Here is a 23,687-nt window from a genome sequence, read left to right as displayed (position 1 = left end):
TGGTTTGAGTCCTGCCTACTCCACTTCAAATTCTGCTTCGTTCTTATGTGCCTAGGAAGGCAACAGATGATGGCCCAAGTACTTGGGTTCCCGCCATCCATGTGGGCAACCAGGATGGAGTTCTTGGCTCCTTGCTTCGGCTTCACCTAGACTTGATCATTGTGGCCATTTGTGGAGTGAACCAGTAAATCAATCTCTCTCTCTCTCTCTCTCTCTCTCTCTCTCTCTCCCCCTCCCTCTTCCTCCCTCTCTCCCTCCCCTCCTTTCTCTGCGTCATTCTTCCTTTCAAATAAATAAATAATTTTTTTTTAAAAGAAGTTCACAGCAGAGGGACTGGGCAAATGAGTGAAATTTGAACCTGGGATATCCATTGAGGTAGGGTAGATGGCAGGAAGACAGAGTTACAGAGACAGAAGTTACTCCATTAGGCAGAACCAGGTGTCTGAAGGCTATGAATTGGAAACCACAGATAGTAGTCTATGCAGACTGTTAGCACAGAGGATCTGGCATAGTCATTCTGAACCTGAGGTGACCCAGTGCTACTCTCTCCCTGACCCTCTCTGAACATTCGGAAATAAGGAGGTGGCGGGTTATAGTCGACTCTGTGACTGGCATCTAGTGTCTGGAGAGTCTATGCATGGGACAGTCCTTCATAAAGAATTATCCTGTCTAAAGCACTACTATGGAAGGGTGATGGGTAACTTTTGAGTGTACAGGAGCTGAGAAAAAGATTCTAGACACTGAACAGGATAGAGCAATTCATGCTGTACTGTGGTCAACAGGCAGATCTCTGAGTTCTACCCAAGCTCTGCCATTTAAATACTTGGGTGATATTATTTCTCCGAGTCTTGATTTCTTCTTCTGTACTAGAGGCATAAGAATAGGGTCTACCTGATAGGGATGCTATAACGATGAAGTGTGATAATACAGGGAGGTGCTTAGCATGGCATCTGAAACACTCTAAGTGTTCAGTCAAGCGAAGTAGCTGTGATTATTGTTGTGATTCATAACAATGATAGAGATCCAATTAGGAGAATTTGGGTCATAGGTTAGGATTTTAGCCTTAAGAAAGCCAAGGTGCCATTACCTGTCTGGGATGTCTTGTCTAAGCTCAGCCAGAGTGTGGAGACAGAATTCCTTAGCTCCCTCTGGGTCCCAGTAGGGCTGGTATTTGGGGCAAGGATGGCTCTGTTGGTGCAGGTGAAAATCCAGCAGGTCTTTCTGGGAGGAGAAGCAGGGAGATGGAGAAGGGAAAGTACCAGAAGCTTGGCTGGAAAGTCAGGGCTGACACTCATCAACAATTAAAGCAGTATATGGACAGTGCGACTGCAGTTATGCATATAATATCTGTGTTTGGTTATATTTATAGGAGAAACCATAAGTCTGAAAGGACATGACCAAAATGTTAATATCAGCCATCTTGGGAGATAAGAACACAATTTTTTAATAAAAACATTTACTTTAGGGGACAGCATTTTGGCACAGTGGGTTAAGCTGCCACCTGCAATGCCAGCATCCCATATGGGCACTGGTTCAAGTCCTGGCTGTTCCACTTTTAAAAAATAAAATTATTGAAGGTTATAATTCAGTGTAATTTTTTTAAAGATTTAGTTATTTATTTGAAAGGCAGAGTTACAGAGAGGCAGAGGCAGAGAGAGAGGTCTTCCATCCACTGGTTCATTCCCCAAATGGCTGCATCAGCCAGAGCTGAGCTGATCTGAAGCCAGGAGACTGGAGCTTCCTCCAGTTCTCCCACATGGGTGTAGGGGCCCAAGAACTTGGGCCATCCTCTACTGCTTTCCCAGTCCATAGCAGAGAGCTAGATTGGAAGTGGAGCAGCCGGGACTCGAGCTCTCACACATATGGGATTCCTGCACTGCAGGTGGCGGCTCTACTGGCTATGCCACAACGCCAGCCCCTGCTCCACTTTTGGTCCAGCTCCATGCTAATGCACATGGGAAAGCAGTGGAAGATGGGCCAAGGGCTTAGGGCCCTGCCACCTATGTGGGAGACTTGGATGAAGCTCCTGGCTTCAGCCCAGCCCAAACCTGGCTGTTGTGGCCATTTGGGTAATGAAATAAATCTTCAAAACTTTTAAAATTTTATTTTTTATTTGAGAGAGAGAGAGAGGGAGAGGGAGAGAGAAAGATATCTATCTCCCATCCACTGGGTCACTCCCCAAATGCCTGCAACAGCTGGGGCTGGGCCAGGCCAAATCCAGGATTTGGGAACCCCATTCTCCTACACATCTGACAGAGATCCAACTCTTTGTGCTGTCATTGCTGTTCCCAGGGTATGTATCAGCAGAAAGCGGGAATCAGAATCAGAGCTTGGACTTAAACCTAGGCACTCCAGTATGGGATATGGGAGTTCCGAGTGGTATCCTAAGCCTTGCACCAGATTCCTACCCCAAAATATGACCCCTTTTTACAAAAAAAAATCATTTTTTAGTTAGGAAATATTAATTCTAAGTGATATAAGACAGTTGTATCACTTAGAGTCAAGAGTTCTGAAATAACCACAGAAATGAGAAGTCCTGTGTTTTAGAATATTGTGGGGAGGCCTCACAGGGAAGTGGCACTCTGGGGTTCCTGGAGGATGGACAGGGCTTAGATACTTGGATGGGGAAAGATATTCTAGAGAAGAGACCTCAGCTAGTGGCTAATCCTGACAGGTAGGTATGACTGTAAATCCACTTTTGGCTCTGCTCTGAGATTCTGCAGCTGGACCCTGTAGACATTTCTCTTTTGCCACTTGACACAATGTTAGGCTTTGTCCTGATACAATATGATTGAGAAAGTTCTTCTTGACCAAGCTTGAGGCAGGGAGAACTTCAGAGAGGAGAACAAGATTGGTCAGATAAAGTACAAGGAAAGTATGCAGTCTTAAGCACAAGCTTCAGAGAGTTCGTGAACTGAGAGACTACTGAGAAAACTCCGCTTTGCAAAGCTCTCTGAGCAGCTGCCCCACACAACTCTCAGGTGTTTCAAGCATTTTACCTTCTGGCCTGCTCATTCCATTCTCCCAAGCCTCAACAGTGATAGTTTGGATCTCCTCACACGTGCTGACTCTTAGTAAAACTGCCCATGCTGTTGCCTTCATATGAAGCACCTGTCTCCAATCTCTGATGTATGGTCAATGTCTATTTATCCTTGGGAAGCTTCATCAGGCATCATTTTGGTGAAAGAATGTTCCCCTGATTCTCCTCCCCCATTTCATAACTTCCTCCTCTGTATTACTTCTGGACTGTCTCTATCTCGTGTGTCAAATTACACTGGACTTGTTTAATATCTTCCTTCATCTTTTCTACTAGACTGAACTTAGCAACTGTAATTCTCCCTTGTATCTCCAGAACCTCCTGGACTACCTGCAACATAGCAGGTGCACTGCACTACTGTGGGGCATGCTGGTTCTCTCTCTAGGAGGAGGGGATAGTGTTATTTGGGGGGTATCAGACACTCATATCGTTGTTAAGTCTAGGATAGCATTTTGGCATTTCTGGTTTAGGAGCAGTTGGTTATCCAATATCTTTTCCAGTAAATTTTATCGACCTAATAACTCTCAGCCTCTGTCTTTCTTCTGTCTCTTGTACACATCAGGGTAAACAGTGGGGCAATTAGGGGTGGCTGTGCCTTGGGCCCAACCTGTGAAATTACAAGAAGGAAAACAATTGTGCTTCCTTGTGAGGCTCTTTTCAATGTCCATTTTAGTTAAAATGTCCTCTTAACATAAAGGAGGGAAAAGTTCAGATGCACACCGTGGAATATTCATCACATTGCTCACATTCTGAGAAGAATCAGGCTGGTTAAGTGAATCTCGGCTGCTCTCGCCTATCCTGAGCTGTGAGCATCTGCATTTTGATTGGACTGTTGCCAGAGCTCATTAGCATAATGTACCCTGACCTGGAATAGGGAACAGTGTCTGCTCAGAAAATGACCAGAGCCTGCTGGGACCTGAACCAGAGAAGAGATTTTTATGACACACAATATTGGCTACATTTGTACAAGAAGTCAGAAGGTAAGAAAGCCAGAAATCCCAAGAAGAGGCAAATGGAAGGGCTATCCCATTCCTACAGTGTTTTCTTTGTTCTGGTTTTTTTTCTATAAAATTGATGAAAATTGAATATACTTTGACCAAGAAGTTTTAAAAAGAAGTCTTGACAAATTTAGCTTTTTAATCCTGTAGAAAAAGTGAGTTTACTTTTAAAGGGCTTTAAAACAGTTGACTTTTCTATGTGTTGTTTATAATTTTCAGGAAAATATTAAATTAACGCTCCTTCATTTGGCAAAAGTTTATATTGGAAAGAAATCTAAAGAGCAATGTAGCTTTTCTGCTGCATGATTTTTTTAAAAAATTCTGCTTCCCTTAACTTAAAACAAATTAGAGAATTATGTCTATAGCGTCTAGACTTAAAACATTGTTTTGGTTTTTGAAAATACGATCTTACTTTCCAAGGATTTTTTTGCAAGATTTTATTTATTTATTTGAAAGGCAGAGTGACACAGAGAGAGGGAGACAGAGAAAAATCTATCTTTTAGTTTATCTGCAAATGGGCACAAAAGCCAGGGCTGGTCTAAGTGGAAGCCAGGTACCCAGGACTCCATCTGGGTCTCCCATATGAATGGCAGGGACCCAAGCACTTGGGTCATCACCTGCTACTTTAGCAGACATATTAGCAGGGAGCTGAATCGGAAGTGGAGCAGCTGGGACTTGAATCGGCACTTGGATACCAGCATCACAGTCTACTAACTTAACCCACTGTATACAATGCCAGTCCTTTTCCAGGGTTTAAAAGAAATGTATTCTGATTAATTTTAACAAAATTTGGGCTATCAGAGATATTGTTGCTTCTGTTCAAAGAGCTAAGTCCATAAGCCTGCTGCTAGATATTTGTATCTTCTGCATTTGTTATTTATTTGAATTAAATCGGCCATTGCTTCAGAAACTAAAAGTTTATAGTATTTTACTTAAAATTCAAGGGGATTTAGTCTTAAACATCAACGCCTGAATTGGTGGGGGAGGGACTTTAAGTTCTTTGAGTCTGCAAGTGATCACTAGATTGTATGATCACTAGATTGTAGCTTGCGTGGTAGGTGGCATGGGGGAAGAAAGAGACTCAGTCTAGCTTTTTATTTAATGATCAAAACTTTGTTTATATGCTCAGATCAACAGTCTTCTCTCTATGTACACCTTCCCTAAGGAGAGCTCAGTGTTAGGCAAGTATTAAAATCACAGAAAGTTAAAGAATTGAAGAACAGACTTCATGGGTCTCCCTAAGATTTAAATTATTAGTCTAACTTGTAGTTTGAGTTCACTATTAAGTAGTTCCATATGCCATTATTATACCCCTTATTTTTATGAGAAAACCAACAAATACAAATGCTATACTCATGAACATGTTTTATTTCATCATCTACCAACAAGACATTACATCTGCAGTATGATTCATTTTTTTTTTTAACTCAGGGTAGTCTTTCAAATTTTATTCTGTCTCCTTTCCCTCCACTTCCCCCTCCTCCTCTCCTTCCTACCCCTTTCCCCTTTTAACCAATTACAAGTAGAAATTAGAGCAGTATTTCTCATGAGGGAAGAAATGCAGTTTAAACAAATATTCTAAAATATCATTTACATAATGTAATCACAGACGTGAGACAGGCTTAAAAGGGTAAAGGAGAGTGATGCTGCTGAAAAGAGGGTGTTCTAAGCCAAAAAAGGTCAAGAAACACAATTTGCTTTATTTTTATTTATTATTTTACACTTAAACACTTTGCCATATTCACTTCAATGTAGACATTATATACATGCACATATATGCTATTTTTTCCTTGAAAACAGAGATATTAATATCACAGAGTGAAGGATTCATGATAGTGATCATAATGTGGGAAAAGAAGAGTATTCATAATTTTAAAGCAGTAGTTCTCCAACAGGAAATTTTACTACAGTCCACACAATATTTGTCTGGAGATACTTTGGTTTTCTTACACCTAATGGGCTGAGCCCAAGGATGCTGCTAAAACTTCTATGTGCAAGATAGCTCCACTTAATTAAGAGCTATCTTATCAAAAATATCAGTACAGCCCAGCTGAAGCAGCCTGTTTCAGAGAAATCTGATAGAAGGACATTAGCTGATGATACCTGCAGATAGCCAGTACATATGGGATTTATTGAAAAGGGCACAAGTAATTCCTCATTTGGGTTTTAAAAAAAAATACTTCTAGATAAATCCAATGTATTGTTCCCTTCTTGTAATGTCAGCCACATTGAAGAACACCAGGCCAACTCTAACTCTGCCAGGCACGGGTGTGTGATGGAAAAATGTCCTGTGCGGCATGGAAAGCCATGATACGATGGCAAAAAACAATCTAAATGAAAGACCCTGGTGAACAAGACCCCAGCAGAAGGAACAGGCCATCAAGGAGAGAGGCGCCTTTCTCTGAAGGGAGGAAGGAACCTCCACTGTGATACGGCCTTGACTAAACAAGTTCAGAGTCGGTGAACTCAAGGGACTTCCATAGCCTAGACAGCTCATAGCAAGAGTCTCGGGTGATTGCTGACGTCACAAATAAGAGTGCCAATTGTTAAATCAACAACGGGAGTCACTGGGTCCATGCTCCCCACGTAGGATCTCTGTCATTAATGTGTTTTACTGTGAAACTTAAAAACACTACTAAGCGAACAATACCCTATACCTTGTGCGGTTGTGTGAATGCAGCCTGTTGAAATCCTTGCTTAGTATATACTAGGTTGATCTTCAGTATATGAAGGTAATTGAAAATGAAACTCGATAAAGGGTGGGATGGGAGAGGGAGAGGGGAGGGCCACGGAAGGGAGGGAGGTTGGGGGGAAGCCACAACAATTCAAAAGTTGCACTTTGTAAATTCACATTTATGAAATAAAAAATAATTAATTAATTAAAAGAAAGAAAAATGTCCTGTGCATTGACTGCAGATGACAGCCGTCCCCACCAAGGCCTCCACACCCTGAACTGGCAGTGCAGTAAGATGCCTAAATCCAAGGGTGAAAGCAGTGCTTCCCCATACTCTTAATTCCTTATGTTTGCAATGACTTTTGTTTTTTATTTATATGTTGGTACTTGCAAAAATGTCAGCGAAATATTTTTCTTTCAGACAGGCACTGGTCAGTCTTCCTATTGTTTGTCTATTTATTTTTTAGCCCCAGAAAAGAGTCTCTTGGTCTAAGCTGCTTGAGTAAACTGTTCCAACTATATCAAGAACCTTTGAGAACAAAATTTTCAAGCACACCTGAGGGAGTCAGAAGCGTACGGGTGTCTTGACCTGATTATCATGGAACCTGACGACTTTGAAGACAAGGAGATGTTGAGCTGGGATATTAATGATATGAAGCTGCCACAGGTACGTACGTGCTCAGTAGGACTCTGCCTTCAGCATTTGGCCAGGCAGCCTTGACTGTATTAAGCGGCTAGGACCTCTGAGGAAATTGGTGAGGGTCCCAGCTGGGTAAGCTTGCCTCCCACAGAGCTCCATCTGAGCATCCAACAGAGGCATTTTTAAGGAGAAGCCTGGACCTCTGATTGAGCGAGTCTTTATCTACCACATCCCCTAGTAATAAACTAAGGCAAGGGAAGTGCTGCTCTTCTCTTTCCAAGGTGGTTTGGCTCAGTTGTCCTCACCCTGGCTGGCTGGTTTGACAAAATCCATAGTGATTCATTTGCTAACAGAGTGACTCTTTATCATGCATAAGTTCCCAGGCATCCTTATTCGTCATAGTAATAGTGTTAAGCTAAACCTATAACCGAAACGTTCTAGAGTGTTCTACAGCTAGTGCTCTAGTGGAACACAGCACACACTTGTAGGACTGTAAACGCCATGCACCCACACGGAATTGCTTTCCAGATGCAGAGTGACCCCCACTGCATGCTTTCTTTGCCTTCCTCTTGGGCAGTTGACTTTATAACTCAATTTGATGGAAAGCGTTAGTTGTTTAAGACTGATTTTCCATGTGTGTCACTCATGACTTCCTCACCATCCCTTCTGGACATTTGAAGATGCTTCCACCAGGAACTGTTTGAAGTGGTGACCAAGGCGACTAAGGCTGGAAACCACCAGTACCAAGTAATGGAAAGGTCAGCCCAGCCTGCCCGAGCAGGGAGGGAGTGTCGTTTGTTTCTCTTTATGTTTTTCCTTAAATTCACCCTATGTTCTTCCTTGGTAGGTCTTGGGAGAGCTGGAGGACAGACAGTGTGGGCTACTTAAGGAAGATCAGAGGCCTGTGCGCTCATGCAGCTTCTTACCCTGCTGCCTGGGACACCTGCATCCTGTAGCACAGTGCTTCCGATCCAACTCCCTGCTAAGCACATCCTGGGGGAGGCAGCAGGTGACAGATGGCTCAATAGTTGGCTCCCTGCCATCCACGTGGGAGACCCAAGTGGAGCTCCAGGCTCATGGCATTGGCCTGGCCTAACCCTGGCTGTTGTAGGCATTTGGAAAGCAAACCAGTGGATGGAAAATCTCTCTTTTTCTTTCTGTTGCTCTGCTTTTAAATTAATCCATTAATTAATTTTAAAAGGCTGGCTAAATGAACCACAGCTAACTCCTGCAGATATCCATTTTAGGGATTTGTGTTTGCCATTGCTCTTAATAGATATCCTGATTATTGTAGCTAGTTGGGAGAAATACAAATTTTAATTGCTCTGGGCTAGGGGATCTATATTTTTGCCTATTTCTAATTTCATGATGACAGCCCTTGAATAGTAGCTGGACATACACAAGATCAAAAGCTGAAGCAAGCAGATACACACAGCACTCTGCAGCATCGTGTTCTAGTGTAGGGGCTTAGCGAGTCTGAGCACTCCTGGAACAAAGACAACAGTGAGTGTTAGTGTGCATGCTTCTTAGAACAAGATCCATATCACTCCTCAGATCCATAAACCAAAGAGAGAAAGATTCAGTCCCTGCAGGGAAATGCAGGGCTCATAAAATTTCATGTTCCAACATGACTTCCCAAAAGCAAAAGTGTTCCTAACTTCCCAGAGTATTAAACAAAAATTTACAGCAAATGTACACATTTGGTTTGGGGCATGTGTTGCTTCTAGTTCATAGCTAAAGTACTGAGATTGCTCATAGAAATAGCTAAATGTTCTTCAATTCGTTACATATATGAGGAAAATTATTAACATGTAAATATTCTGAGCAGAGACTGCACCATCCTCATCATTATGCTAGCTCTAGAATTATATCAAAAGTGAGTTGGAGTGAAAAATGTCTTGGAAAGATTTCCAAGCATATTAGATTATGTTTTGCAAGCATATCCGGTAGCAGAGAGTTATACTGTGAAAAGCCCATGACCTTCAACAAAAGCCTTGGATTGGAATTCTAACTCTGTCTCTTTGTATTTGTAGAGCTTGGTGGTCGTTGTAGTAGGGGATCCATTTACTTTTTCTGAGACCCCTTTCCTCTTCTGAAAATGAAGGTGTTACACTAAGTGTTCCCTTACATGCCTACTTGTTCTAATAGTTTAAGAGTCTAGAATTGTCAACCTCTTGCCAAGCACAGTGCCTGGTAGGGGCCAAATATCAATTGACAAGTGGGGATTTCATTAATGAATGACCCCTTTGCTTATTATCTGTGTGACACTACGCAAATTGATGTTCTTTTTTTTTTTAAGATTTATTTATTTATTTGAAAAGACAGAGTTAGAGAGAGAGAGAGGGAGAGACAGAGAGATCTTCCATCCACTGGTTCACTCCCCAAATGGTCACAATGGCCAGGACTGGGGCAGGCCAAAGCCAGGAGCCAGGAGCTTCTACTAGGTCTCCTATGTGGGTACAGGGGTACAAGCACTTGGACCTTTCTCTACTGCTTTCCCAGGAACATTGGCAAGGAGATGGATCAGAAGTAGAGCAGCCAGACTTGAACTGGTGACCCTGTGGGATGCTGATGCTGCAGGCCATGGCTTTAACCCACTGTGCCACATGCTGGCCCCCAAATTGATGTTCTTAAGCCTTAGTGACCCCTTCTGTGATACAAAAGTAGTACTTCTTTTCATATCTTGCCTTAGTCTCTAAGCTGTTTAGATCAGTGTTTCCCAAAAAGTGTTCTATAGAGTATAAGTTACAGAGAACTTTAGTGGGTGTTGTGAAGAAAGAAAAAGGGCAACATGAGGTCCAATCAAGTTAGACCTATTTCTTTACTGCAGACCTGGAGCCTTCTTCACCACCTTGTGTGTTGGTGGCTCTCGCAAGAGGAGACTATGTTATGTGATGTCACCTAAACTTGCTTTGGACCATGGAACTCTGTTTCCATGGGGCCCCCTCAAATAATATTCCTTGGACTAGCAGTTTGAGTATATTTTTTTAAAAAGTGGTTTAAAAGACCAAATGCAGTGCCCTGTTATTACAATAAATTTTCCTAATTTCACTTTCTGTCCTATCTACTTTCTGTATAAATAATTCGTCCATTTTTCATAATTTTGTATTCTTTCTGAAAAACTTCTGTATCACATGGGCATATTCCTTTTCTATTCATCCTCTCACATGTTTCAGGTTTCAATTTGTAAATGCTAATTTGGTAATTTGGGTAGTCAGTTATCCAAGTGTAACACTTCTGGTCCTGGAAACTCCACATTCCTTTATATACTTTAGCTATATCAAGATTTATAAATTTTTGACAACAGTGAACAGTGATGTCCTCATTAGGACATCAACTATTTTCAAGTGGCTGGGCTATGCCAGGCATGAGGGCTCAGGGATGCCAGGGCCATTAAGCTGTGTTAATCTCCATAGAAGGGTTCGTGAGATTCTGGACCACTAGAGCAGGACCAATGCTCAAACAGAATCAGTGCGTGTAGAAGAATGCTGGAGGAGCTTGGAAAAGGAATATGCAATTCAGTATGACTGGCACAGAGTGAGGTAGAGCATCTGGTCAACCGCTTTGATGATCAAGACTAAGGGTAGGGGGCCACAGTGGGAAGGCGCTCAGACATCTGCACTTGAAGGAGCTATGCACGGGTGTTCAGCAGGGAGATTTGGGGAGCTCTTGGCTGCAAAGATGCTTGAAAGTAGGATATCCTAAGAGGCCTCATTTATTTTACAGGTAGTGAGAAGCCATTAGACTTGTTGGGCTGGAAAGCATGATCATATCATAGGGGCTAAAAAAGCCCTGATTCTTCCAACTCTGCCTGTCCTCAGTGAATCCTTCCTCGCCTGTATTTGTTTCATGTACCTGTCCCCTCCCCATCCCTTTTTTTAGCTATAAATGTCTTAGTAAATCTTCATTTCACTTCTCTCTGACCACTCCTTTGTTTTGATTCCATTTCATCTAAATGCAACCTCTAGGGAGCCATTGTAGAAATGCAGCCATTGGCTTATAGCCATCATTGATACCAGTCTTTATTCCAGGCCAATGTTCTATACTCATTGTGCTTTTCCTTTCTAGTCCCCTTACCTTGAAATTTCCATGTTGCATTTGGAAAGTTCAAATATAATTGCTTAGATTTTGCTTGGTCCAAGTTGCCAATGAATGGTATTGGTTTAATCTTCATTAAAAATGTGGATGATGTGTTGCTGCAGAGTGTCATACTCACATTAACACCGATTGTAACACTGCAGAAAGTGCCTTCTAGGATTCTTTTTTTCGGGGTGAAACTCAGTTCCTTTTTCTCTTAAATAGTACCCAATTCACCAAAGAAAGAAGAGCACTCACCCCATTCCTAACACCTGCCACTTTCCCCAAGTGAAGCACTGGTTGTTCTAGTAGCCGCACAGCAGACAAACACCCTCAATCATTTTGTCCTAAACACAGAGCAGTTTTCACATTAAACCCATGGCCAAAGCCACAGCAGGCCATTAACACATGAGATTCCAAGGTCTAAGTGCAATTTTTTATGCAGAAAACATTCTCTGAAATAGAATAGTGGAGCTACAAAGGGACAATGGCTCCACTTAATTCATACTTGGACTATGATTTTAGCAAAATTCCCTTTGCCTCTGCGGAGGATGAATCCGAAACTATGAGCAATCCTAATGAATTGAGCTCCTTCTGTGATTGCATTTGGTTGACTGTGATTGGGATGAGCCAATTGCAGTAATCAGATGTGTCTTGGTGCCACTGAGCTAACGGGTAAACCAGCTTCTGGATTTCTTGTCAATTATTATTGAACTGCACGATCAGGTCATGTTGTCACTGGCCTGGCAGGGACACCCATGACTGCCCCCTGTTTGCCCAGTGTTATCCCTGGCCTCAAGGTCATTTGAACTTCCCTAGGACAGCTCTATCTATGTGGGCTCTTATGATCACTGAGGCCCCCAATGTTAGGGATAAAATTCTTCTGTCACTTTGTACTGTGTGCAATGGGGATGGAAGTATCACTGTGTCTGGGGAGGCAGAGGTTTTCTTTTTTCCTTTTTTTTTTTTTTTTTTAAGATTTCTTTATTTGAAAGGCAGTGCTGGAGAGAGAGAGAGAGAGAGAGAGAGAGAGAGAGAGAGAGAGGGAATTTTCCATCCACTTGTTTACTCCCCAAATGACTGAAACAGCCAGAGCTGGGCCAGGCCAAAGCTAGGAGCCAAGAGCTTCATCCAGGTCTCCCATGTGGGTGCAGGGGGCCAGTCATTTGGACCATCTTCTTCTGCTTTCCCAGGTACATCAGTAAGGAGCTATATTGGAAATGGAACAGCTGGGACTCAAACTGGCACCCATGTGGGATGCCAGCCTTGCAGGCAGTGGCTTAACCCATTAGCCGTAACACTGCCCCAGAGATTTTCTTCTGGGTGCCCAGCAGCTGGTATCTTGCTTAGCTAAATGGAATAGGGAAGGAAAAGGAGAAGAGTAAGAGGCAGGTGACAAGGAGCTTGAAAGCTGGCACAACTTGATCTAGCTTTGTGTTTTCAGAGCAAATGAGGAACTTTGTCCTATGTCCTGATCCTTTAACTCAGCTAGGAAATTGCAGGATTAGACCAAGGAGGGCTTCTTGAGCTGACACACACGTAACAAGGTTTTTGAGAGGATTGAATTTCTCTCCTTGATGACACCTAAAATTTGATTTCCAGTTGATCCAGAAGAGGTAAGTTCCTGAAAAGTGTGTAAGATTATGAATCAAAGTACTGTTTGATTTTTCTTCTTTCTGAGAAGTGACATTTAATTTTCTATGTAATTTGCTTTGAGATGTATCTGTTTCTCTCATTGTATTTAGGAACACTTATAAGGAATTAATTAGCTACTCCCATAACTTTAAAAACTATTTAGATGTTTGCTTTCTATGTGATTACATGGCATTCTTAATGAAAATCTATTTAATAAAAATAATATAGACATTGATACATTATTCTACCAATTTTGTCATTAGTTTAATAGTGTACAGCCAATTCTGTTTGATAATTTATTAAAACTTCAGTGGTTAAATAAATTAGAATAAAGATGATATAAAGGGTACCTGTGATTGTGTAGACTTTTAAAGATTTTGAGTGAATTAGAGGATAAATATCTTGGCAAAAAATTATATACAGAAGCCATCGAAATATTAATTAAACTCCCAATGATTGTTCCCATGAGACTATAAAATATAGTTAGATTTATACCTTGGAAACCTTAGGAATATTCCCTTTCAATTATAAACTACTTAACCAAGAGGAAAAACAGAGTTACTCATGAAGAGTTAGAAATTAAAATAAACAAAAGTTTCAAAAAGAAGAAAATATTTTGTAGGGATTTGCTAAACAAGATTAAGAAATGATTATTCTCAGTTGGCACCGCGGCTCACTAGGCTAATCCTCCGCCCATGGCGCCGGCACCCCAGGTTCTAGTCCGGGTTGGGGCGCTGGATTCTGTCTCGGTTGCTCCTCTTCCAGTCCAGCTCTCTGCTGTGGCCCGGGAGGGCAGTGGAGGATGGCCCAAGTGTTTGGACCCTGCACCCGCGTGGGAGACCAGGAGGAAGCACCTGGCTCCTGGCTTCGGATGGGCGCAGTGCGCTGGCTGTAGCAGCCATTTGGGGGTGAACCAATGGAAGGAAGACCTTTCTCTCTGTCTCTCACACTGTCTAACTCTGCCTGTCAAAAAAAAAAAAAAGAAAGAAAGAAATGATTATTCTCCCTTTTTAAGTTTTACCTCTTTGATGCCTTATATTTAAAGGCTTGACACAGGCTCTTTTGCCTTATTGAGGTCTGAGTTTTCTGTTCATTGTGATGTCAAAGATCCCCCTGCACGTCTAGATGAAAAGACTGGGCATTAATAGGCAGAAGAATGGCCAGATGTGAACACATTTACTCTGCATGATTTTCTTGGTCCCTACACTGTCAAAGTCACTACTGCACTGTGATTTGAACAAGAAAATGAGGGCACCAGCAGAGAGGCTGCCAACCAAAAACTAGCTTGAAAGACCGGAGACCATTTCTTCTTCCACATGTAAAGTCGGAATACCTAAGACACTCTCACAGACATATTCCCCTCCTCCTGGCTCATGGGCTTTAATGGCCCCACTTGCCTAAGGGGAGTATGCACTTATCTTTACAACGTGAAAATCTCAGTGTTGCTCATCTCAGCCACCCTGACAACTGTGCTTTGTATTGGAATAAGAAGCCAAATCTACCAGTAGATTTTTATAATCCAAATTATTAAAGGAGAGTTTTAATGTTTAACCTCCATTTTTACTATTTCAAAAGATAAATTATCTGTGGCATTTCTGAGACAGAAAAGAAGAGAGCATTTGTTCTGTCTTTTGGTCAGAAGGGAGAGATGAACAGAGGGTGGAGGGAAGGAGCAGGAAGGACTGCTGCCTAGGGAGCATGTCTTACCTGGGGCATTGAACCTTGGCAAGCTCAGGATCACCAGGGAACTGGGGAGGCGAGGGAAGGCCCTGGCAATGGCAGATGGAAGCATCAGCGTCTCGGCCTGGCTGTGCCTCCCTCAGCGTGATCTACTGCAAGCTGCCTGATAGACCAGAGCGGACTTGTCCTCCTGGTGCCACTGTCCTGCGATTTACACCCTTCCCCTTGTCTTCTTGGCTACGTGCCATTCCTGGGACACAGCTGTCACAGTACAGCTCACCAGGGTCAACCTCTCTCATTGCTCTGAGATGGAAGGTTGTGGAAGAAGAGGTGCACCAGGTAAGCTTCTGTTTTGGTCTCCTGCCTCACATTTAGCTTGGCAAGGGTTAAAGCATGAAGTGCCCTCCGCTGGGTGGCTCCTAGAGCCACATTGACCTGTTGAGGATGGCCTCTGATTTAGCAGAAAAAACAGCTCTGTGCCAGGCAGGTGTGCTTTGTGTGTGTTAATCTATTTGGTCCTCATAAATGTGTCATAAATACATAAATGATATAAATGCATATGCGGACTGCACTGAAAGAACAAACATGGCTGTATTCTAATAAACCTTATTTACAAAATCCAGCGTGGGCTGGAGTTGGCCCACAGGCTGGAGCTGGTGGTCCCCAGCTCTGATCCATTCAGTAGTCCACCTGACGTGGACACAAAGCCTCCCACTTCTGTCCCTGTGGTAGTCCCTACTACCAGACACTGTTGTTAAGGATTTATAGCTTACAGTACACTTGCTCTTCACTGTACATTTGTGAGTTAGGTTTTATCAATGTCCCCGTCTTAGAGAAGAGCAAAACAAAGCTTCAGAGGCCAAGTCCCCTGTCTAGAGTTTCATGTTACAAAGTTCTTGGGCACTGACTAAACCTGAAGTGTGACTCATAATCAATACCTATGCATCCTGTGGAGGATGCTTGTTCTCTTTCTTCTATAATTGCTTGTGTTTTCTTGTATTGGTTTTAAAGAAGATTTTTATTTCATTTCATTTTATTTGAAAGGCAGGGTTACAGAGGGAGAGAGGAAGAGACAATGAGAAGGAGGGAGGGAATTAGGGAGGTGGGGAGAGAAAAAGAGAGAGATCTTCCATCCATTTGTTCACTCCCTAAATGGCTGCAACAGCCAGGACAGGGCCAGGCTGAAGCCAGGAGCCTGGAATTTCATCAGGTTTCCCACGTGGATTCAGGGGCCCAAGCACTTGGGCCATCTTCTGCTGCTTTCCCAGGCGTGTTATCAGGGAGCTGGATCGGAAGTGGAGCATCCTGGACTTGAACCATGACTCAACTGGGATGCTGGAATCACAAGCAGTGGCTTAACCTGCTGTACCACAATGCTGGGCCCTCTTTCCTCATATTCTATGCTGTGCTTTTTTTTTTTTTTTTGGTCAAATTTTATCTGTTTTTAATTGACATATAATTGTGTGTATTTATGAGGTATGATGTGATACCTAGTATAAATATTATATAATAGTCAAGTCAGGGTAATTTCCATTTTATCACCTTAAACTTTTATCACTTCTTTATGGCAATTATGTTCACAAATCCTCTCTGTGCTGTGCTTTCTTTCTGAGGAAGCACTCTACTCTCTTTCTGGACTGGCTAGTACCTTCCTGACAAAAACTGTTCTTCTGCTGGCTGAGCTCTGGAAGCCATGGGACCGGGCACTGCCCGTTTGGCTGCTGAGACTGCTTGATGCGTCTCATTCTAAGAACCAGGCAAGGTTTGTCCGGCACAGCTTCTCTGCACTAGTGCAGCATCTAGGAGTGGGCGCCACAGCAGCAGTGACTGCCATTTACAGCTCACAGCGTGCAAGCTGTCGGCTAAGTATTTCTTAAACATTATCAGATTTAATCTTCAGAACAACTCTTGCTTTAGGTAGATCTCATTATGACTTTGCAGATGAAGAAAACGTACAACATATGCTATAAGGGTTGAATGTCCTTACCACCAATCTTTTATAATTATTGTGGTCAAAACACAACACAAAATTATCTTAACTATATTAAATGAACGCAGGAGTAATGGTCATGTATGCACAGGGTTATACAGCTGGCCTCCAGGACGTACTCATCTTTAGAACTGGAACTCTGTTCCTTGAACACCAACTCTCCTTGTTGCTGACTTGTCTTCTGCAGGAGAGGTTAGCCAGATGTGCGTGCCCAGGAAATAGTGCCAGTCTTGGCAGGAGCATAGAAGCTCTTTGGAAACCACTCAAAATAAACTCAGAACATGGGGGTAGAGACAAAGGAAGGGAATCTCCATCGGGGAGGACCCTGCTCTCAAGACTTTTCTGAACCAAGGTACTCCAGTTTTTCCACTGCTTATCTCTGATGACTGCAGAATGAGACATTATCTTATGATCCTGCCATACTGCTTTCTATGGTTATTGTGTAAGAACATGATGTTACTTCACCCTCAAAAATTCCTACTGAAAAATAGTCATTACTTTTATCACCAAGGACAAGAGGAACATCAGTCAGAACTCCGAGGGGCAAACTCTGGGCTCATTTGGGTCCGGTGATCAATTGCTCACGGACACAGCAGCTGCTTTGCCACTGGTGTGCAGCACACACATCAGAATTAAACTTGGGTGCCTTTTGCTCATCTTGTTTTTGTTTTTTGAGAGGCACAGAGACAGACACACAGAGAGCTCCCATTCCTTGGTTTACTTCCCAAATGCCCACGACTGCTGGGGCTGAGTCAGGCCGAAGCTGGGAGCCAAGAACTCAGTCTGGGTCTCCCACATGGACGGCAGGGACCCAAAGTACTTGAGCCATCACCTGCTGCCTCTCAGGGAAACTGGAATCAGGACCAGAGTTGGGACTTAAATCCAGGCACACTGATGTGGGATGAGAGTGTTCAAAATGGCAGCCCAACTACCTGGTCACCCTTCTTGCTCAGCTCTTGATGACCAATGTCTGTTGACCCCACAGTGGTAGATATTTGTATTTTCTAGCTCCAACTACAATAATGTTCTTTGTGTCTCTATCAGAATGTGCAAAAGACTGACTCGTTCCAGGAGTGGCCAGATTCCTACGTGAAGCATGTCTACAGCTCTGAAGACAGGAACGCACAGAGGCACCTGAGCAGCTGGGCCATGCGCAACACCAACAACCACAACTCCCGCATCCTCAAGAAGTCCTGCCTGGGCGTGGTGGTGTGTGGCCGCAACTGCTCTACAGAGGAGGGGCGCAAGATCTACCTGAGACCTGCGATTTGCGACAAAGCCAGGCAGAAGCAGCAGCGTGAGTGGGGCCTGGTGACACTGTCAGGGAACCTGGCACCCATTCAGATGGGCTCTATGTCCCAGCACAACCCCCAAGGACCCAGTCCTGTCACAGAAGTGTAGTTGAGACCAAGGTTGTTCTAATACATAGAGCATGTTAAGGAGGAATAAGCCAGTCCCCTTGTCCCCAGGGCCTGCCCCAACGATCTGCCATGGTGGGAATACCCACAATTAAACATCTTCCTTGGGTTAAGGCACTAACTTGAGGTCCCTGTTGAAAGGAAAATGTATTACTAGGGGGATTAACAGTAATTCATTGGTGATTCCTACACAGTTTAGGAGAAAATAATTTATTAGACTTGTCACCTGACTTCTTGGGAAATGGGTCCTTAAGAGGTCTCAATTAGAACTTTCTGATCTGAAATAGGAACAGTGGGACTGATTTTGAGTTTAGACTCAATTTCACCCAGTTAGGTTCATGTCATCATCACGTGCTGAGATATTTGTTCAAATATTTTGTACAAATTATATTTGCTAGATTGTAAAATAGATACATTCAGTGTTTCCTGTGAAGTGTTTCAGATCTCAAGCTACTTCATGTAATTTCAATACTTACACCTCAGGGCAAAACCTGGTATCATTCATTTACACCTAAGTGAAAATTTAGTAGCTGTGTTTTTTCTCCCATGTGGCTTTGGCATTGACCCTTAGTTCTCATTGTAAAATAAAAGAATTTTCCCCCTCTTCTTTGTAGAGTTTCAAGTATCAATAAGTAAATAGGGAGAGATTTTCTGGTTAAAAGAGCTCTACCCTGACCTGTGAAATACCCCAGTTGTTAGGCAACTGCTTATCTTAGCCATGTGTGAGCTTGATCTGGGCCATTATCATGGCCAGGCTTCCTAGGGTCAGGAGTAATACCCAGGGGATAAAAGCCCATAAAACTGCCCATGGGACAGGCGTTTGTTAAGATGCCTATGTCCCACATCAGAGTGCCTGGGTTTGTTTCCTGGCTCTAGCTCCCAGTTCCAGCTTCCTGCTATTGCAGGTCCTCAGAGGTGACAGGAGATGGCTCAGGTAGTTTGGTTCCTACCACCCACCTAGGAGGATCTGGTGGAGTTCTTGGCTCCTGGCTCCTGGCTCTGGTCCCAGCCCCATACTGGCTATTATGGGCATTTGGAGAGTGAACCAGCAGATGAGAGATGTCTGTTTCTCCACCCCTAGAAAAAATGAAAAAAAATTTTTTTAACTTTTTTTTAAAAGAAAATTTTCTTAAACTGTGGTCAGGTTTATTTTGTGGATTCAAGACTATAAACATCAGGGCTGCACACACTCAGGAGCCATCCAGGATGCCTCTGGCGGGGTGGTAACTTTGCTCTGTTCCTTCACAGGGAAGCACTGTCCCAACTGCGATGGACCGCTCAAGCTCATTCCATGCCGGGGCCACGGTGGATTCCCGGTCACCAACTTCTGGAGGCATGATGGCCGCTTCATCTTTTTCCAGGTTGGATTTGAGTTAGCTCTATTCTTCTGTTTGGCTTCAGCATCACAAATGTTGGCAGTGTTCCCACAATAGGGGGCCTCCCTAGAAGCTAGAGATACACAGGTGAGGGAGAGCATGCCCCTCACACTTCAGTGCAGGTTTGAAGGGCTGGAGTGTCCTGGGAGGGGACAGGCTGATTGCCTGGGGACCAGAGGAGAGCCAGTGGCTGGTGCAGTCACACCAGGTGAGCACGATAATCCCCAGTATGCAAAGTGTGCCGCTGAGCTTGGAGTCTTCTGTAAAACTGAGTTTGAAAACAAGCTCTGACTTTTAACTTGTGCTGTAAACCTGAACAAGTTACTTTCCTCCCCCAAAGCCCAGCCTTCTCTGGAATGTGAAAGAAGCACTGATTGTGCTGGTACATAAACAATAAAGAATGGACTCTGGGTTTGAGTCAGTGGGGTGTAGATAAACGGGCTCCCCAAATCTGCCAATTTGTAGCATTTGCCAATTTCTATGAAAATAACTATTCCCACCATGGCTGACTTCAAGCTGCCAATGTTTTTAATAATCAGCTCACAAAACTACTGAGTGATTAACAATTGGCTTTCAGCTTGACTGGCTGTAGCTAGGAGAATCCCAGGGGAATCCTAGGACTCTCATTAACAAGTGGAGGTTGCCCAGGTGGTAGAATCTCAGTCTCAGTTTCAAATTCTGTAAACGAGCCATGATAGTAACAGGATGTAGCTCAATGGTTATACTGAAGATTATACAAGATTAAGTACATGGTATGTCTAGAAGAGCCCTGTACATAGGGAAGAAAACATTCAATGTTATTGTCACTGTCTGTATGGCTTAGTTGGGTAGATGGGAGGCACCACAGGAAGCAGCAGCATGGTAAGCATGGGTATGTGTGCAGGCAGGAGCATGGCAGCCTGGGGCATACTGGGAGGTTCACCCAAGCTCATTCCAATAGGCAGCTATAGCCACTCAGTCAAGTGTCTGGATATAGAGTCAAGACTTACACATCAAGTATAATCTAGTGGCTTAGTTTGTTTCCTTTTTATTTCCTCACCTCTAAGTCAAAGGGGGAACATGATCATCCAAAACCAGAAACCAAGCTGGAAGCCGAAGCAAGAAGAGCAATGAAGAAAGTGCACACTGCATCTTCCTCCATCTCCCTAAAGCTGAAGAGGAGCCCAGACACAAGGGTAACCTCCCTCTAACATGTGTAACTTCAAGCCCCCAGGCATTGTCCCTGGTTCTTTACTGACAAAGGAAAGTCACTCATCTATTCCCTTTATTACCAGGCTGCCCTGCAAACAAACATTCACCAAAGAAAGTGCATCTCAGGTTTTAGTCTTAATGCCTACCATCTTCTTGTGCATGCTCTCAGTCACAGATTCTACGTAATTATAGACCTGTCTTCCCCACTACAATTTAAAGGAGAAACTTGAATTAGTACTTAGCCTATATTTGGCACTCTATATTTTGGTCCTAACAGGCACAGAAATGAACTGAAATGATCCCCACTAAATATTAACCTCATGCACCCCCCACCCGATTTCCATACTCCTGCCCTGAGCACAGATTATTTCCTTCACGTACTCTACCAAAATGAGACAAGCAGTCTCTGAAAATGATGGACATCCACGGTGGTGGTTAGGGGGTGCTCCTTGTAGACCAAGTGTCATGTGGAGCCCACTACTGTAGGGACATCATATTGTAGGTTGTTGTTTGCCCAAGCGTGATAGCAATTTCCTATGCATTTCCTGCTGTTCAAAACTCTACATTTCTTTTCAGGAAGTAGAGATGGAGCTGGTCCATCCTTGGTAGCTCTAAATGTCCCTGAAACATTGTCATTTGAGTCTACTGTAGGGAATGGGGATCTCCAGATCCAAATGGCTTGTTTCTCACCACTTCTCCCAGCCACAGAACTCCATATAGAAGGTGTTTCCTCCCACTCCATCTACCTGGTCACAGCCCTTTCTTTCCACCCCCTAAAACTACCCTCTCCTTACCTGGCTTTTCCATAAACAAGAGTATATCTTAATTCTCAATTTCTTTTCCTATGATTACCTGGGAAGCATTGTACTTCCTCTACTTTTAAGACAAATTTTCCATATTGTATTCCATACATCTTAGTTATGACCCAACAAAATTCCCATGAATTCAGGGAAAAATGTCTTGGGAGGAAAAAAAAAAAAAAAAAAAACCCTCCCAGACTCCAACCAGAACTCAAAAAAAAAAAAAAAAAGACAACAAAGTGGAGAAATGATGAGAAAGATAGTTGTACTGAGTGAAATATAAATCTGAAGCTATGGTTTGATTTTTCTTCAGTAGCTCTTTGTAAATTTTTCAAGAAGGCCATCAGAAGGATATCAGATCTGTGTTGGAGTGAGAACCATCTAACCACACTGCTATCTCCTGGCTGGGACTGGTCAGCCAGCTTCCACCTGGAGATGGAGGCAGCCATGGCTTCTTTCTGTCTTGGGTGGTTGTGGTAAAGCTGCTAGGAGTGTTTGTGCTTCACGTATGTGAGGAATGAGGAACATCTGACAAGCACTTACTAGTATAGAGTAACCCATGGTGCCTATGGTAGCTGTGTGTGTTTGCTTAACTTATTAACGTGAATTTTCATTTTGCTTTCCAGCCTTTTCCAGGTGAAACACAAAGTCAAGGAAGTTTCCCTTTAACTTGGTCTTTCCAAGAGGGTGTCCAGTTGCCTGGTAGTTACAGTGGACATTTAATAGCTAACACTCCCCAGCATGCAGCCTTCAATGATTGCTTATCATTCTCCAAGAGCTATGGTCCGGGGGAAACCACCAGTCTGGCAGACCAGGCTTCCATGCTGGACCCCACCAAGCTCTATGAAAAACGCAGATTTTCCTCCAATAGGCTCTACAATAGTGGAGACCTGCTTCAGCCTTCTGCCTCTGGAGTCTACCCGGATTACGACGATCTGCAACCATGGAGCAAAAATGCTGCTTTGGGGAGAAATCCTCTTAATGACAATTATTGCCCCAATTACCCTTTTCCTCTGACCAGCTGGCCTTGTGACTTCTTTCCTTCCCAGAACTCTTCTGAACCCATTTCCCAGCAGATTCCGTTGGAACCACCTGCAGCCAAAACTGGCTGCCACTCCTTATGGCCAAATCCAGGAGGAGACGTTTATGAAGAGAAAGCACCTATGGATTTTAACAGCTATGTCCCTTCCTTCATGTACCATGCACCCCAGGAAGACCCCTTTCTCCTCACCTATACCTCTCATCCTCACCAGCAATATTCACTGCCAGGCAAGAGCAACAAGTGGGAGTTTGATGAAGAAATGATGTGCATGGATTTGGAGCACTGCAACAGTGAAATGCTTCTAAACCTCTGTCCTTTAAGATGACTGAATTACCATGCGCACATACACACATGCTCACACATGTTTTGGGGAAATGGCTGGAAGAATCTCCTCAGGGAAAACATTTCAAAGATGTTCTCATTGATTTCAATGGAAATCATGACAAGTAATGGTCAAGACGTCTCCTCACACAAGCAATCTTTTTGACTCCTCCTCCTCCACACTAGTACTTCCTTCCTTAGCAGGCATTGGAAATTTGTCCAATCTGTAGGTGAAAGAGCTTTGCTCCCCGCCTCCCACCCCACAGTGTTGGGGGGCTCTCAGCACCTCAGTTATCCCTTGAGTTTTCTTTGTCACAGATGCATCTCGATCAGAGCAGAGAGATGGAGAGCTCACCTACCTAGGATCTTAGCTATGCCTCCTTAGGGACTGATAATGAAGGAACAGAAACTGGATGCGTGGAAGAGCTGAAGGTTCTGCCGCTGAGATATTCCATATTCTGTCTAGTCCTGGGGTTAGTTTATAAAAGGTGTGTTTCCTGGTTGATTTCTAAGACTTGCCATACAGGAAAATGACCTAAACCCATGTTATAAAGAGCAAAAAAAATAAATGGTCACATGAAGAGAAATTCTAGCGGTGGCCAATGTCTTCCTCTGTCTTTCCTTCCCTTCTCCTTCCCCAGTGACTTCTTCCACAAGGGCTTGGGTTTTTGTTCTCTTTTAGCTTTACTCTTAATGGCTCCAAACTTAGTGCCATGTTTGTAATACAGGGGAAAATGTTTATAGAAGTCTTAGTGTAATTATCATAGCCATGGTTGGCCAGCAGTATTTGAATGCAAGTTCCTCTTCT

The 23,687-nt window shown here is 43.3% G+C and overlaps 1 protein-coding gene across 1 annotated transcript; it reads left to right on the top strand.

The window, feature by feature from the left end:
- The first annotated feature begins 7,307 nt into the window (after positions 1-7,307).
- GCM1 (glial cells missing transcription factor 1) lies at positions 7,308-22,883 on the top strand. Its single transcript, XM_062187540.1, has 5 exons — positions 7,308-7,376; positions 17,776-18,028; positions 19,398-19,510; positions 20,572-20,700; positions 22,143-22,883. Exons 1-5 carry the CDS (start codon positions 7,308-7,310, stop codon positions 22,881-22,883), a joined length of 1,305 nt encoding a protein of 434 aa, XP_062043524.1.
- Positions 22,884-23,687: the final 804 nt, after the last annotated feature.

This window comes from Lepus europaeus, chromosome 3 (genome assembly GCF_033115175.1).
Source record: "Lepus europaeus isolate LE1 chromosome 3, mLepTim1.pri, whole genome shotgun sequence".
In the NCBI taxonomy this organism is placed as follows: Eukaryota; Metazoa; Chordata; class Mammalia; order Lagomorpha; family Leporidae; genus Lepus; species Lepus europaeus.
This window is presented reverse-complemented; position numbering and strand designations above follow the sequence as displayed.

Bases quoted from the DNA above. Each gene is read 5' to 3' on its own strand.
- GCM1 (XM_062187540.1), top strand. From the start codon at position 7,308: ATGGAACCTGACGACTTTGAAGACAAGGAGATGTTGAGCTGGGATATT. The intron at 18,029-19,397 runs GTGAGTGGGGCC...GTTCCTTCACAG, and splicing joins AGCCAGGCAGAAGCAGCAGC to GGAAGCACTGTCCCAACTGC. The intron at 19,511-20,571 runs GTTGGATTTGAG...CTCACCTCTAAG, and splicing joins GCCGCTTCATCTTTTTCCAG to TCAAAGGGGGAACATGATCA.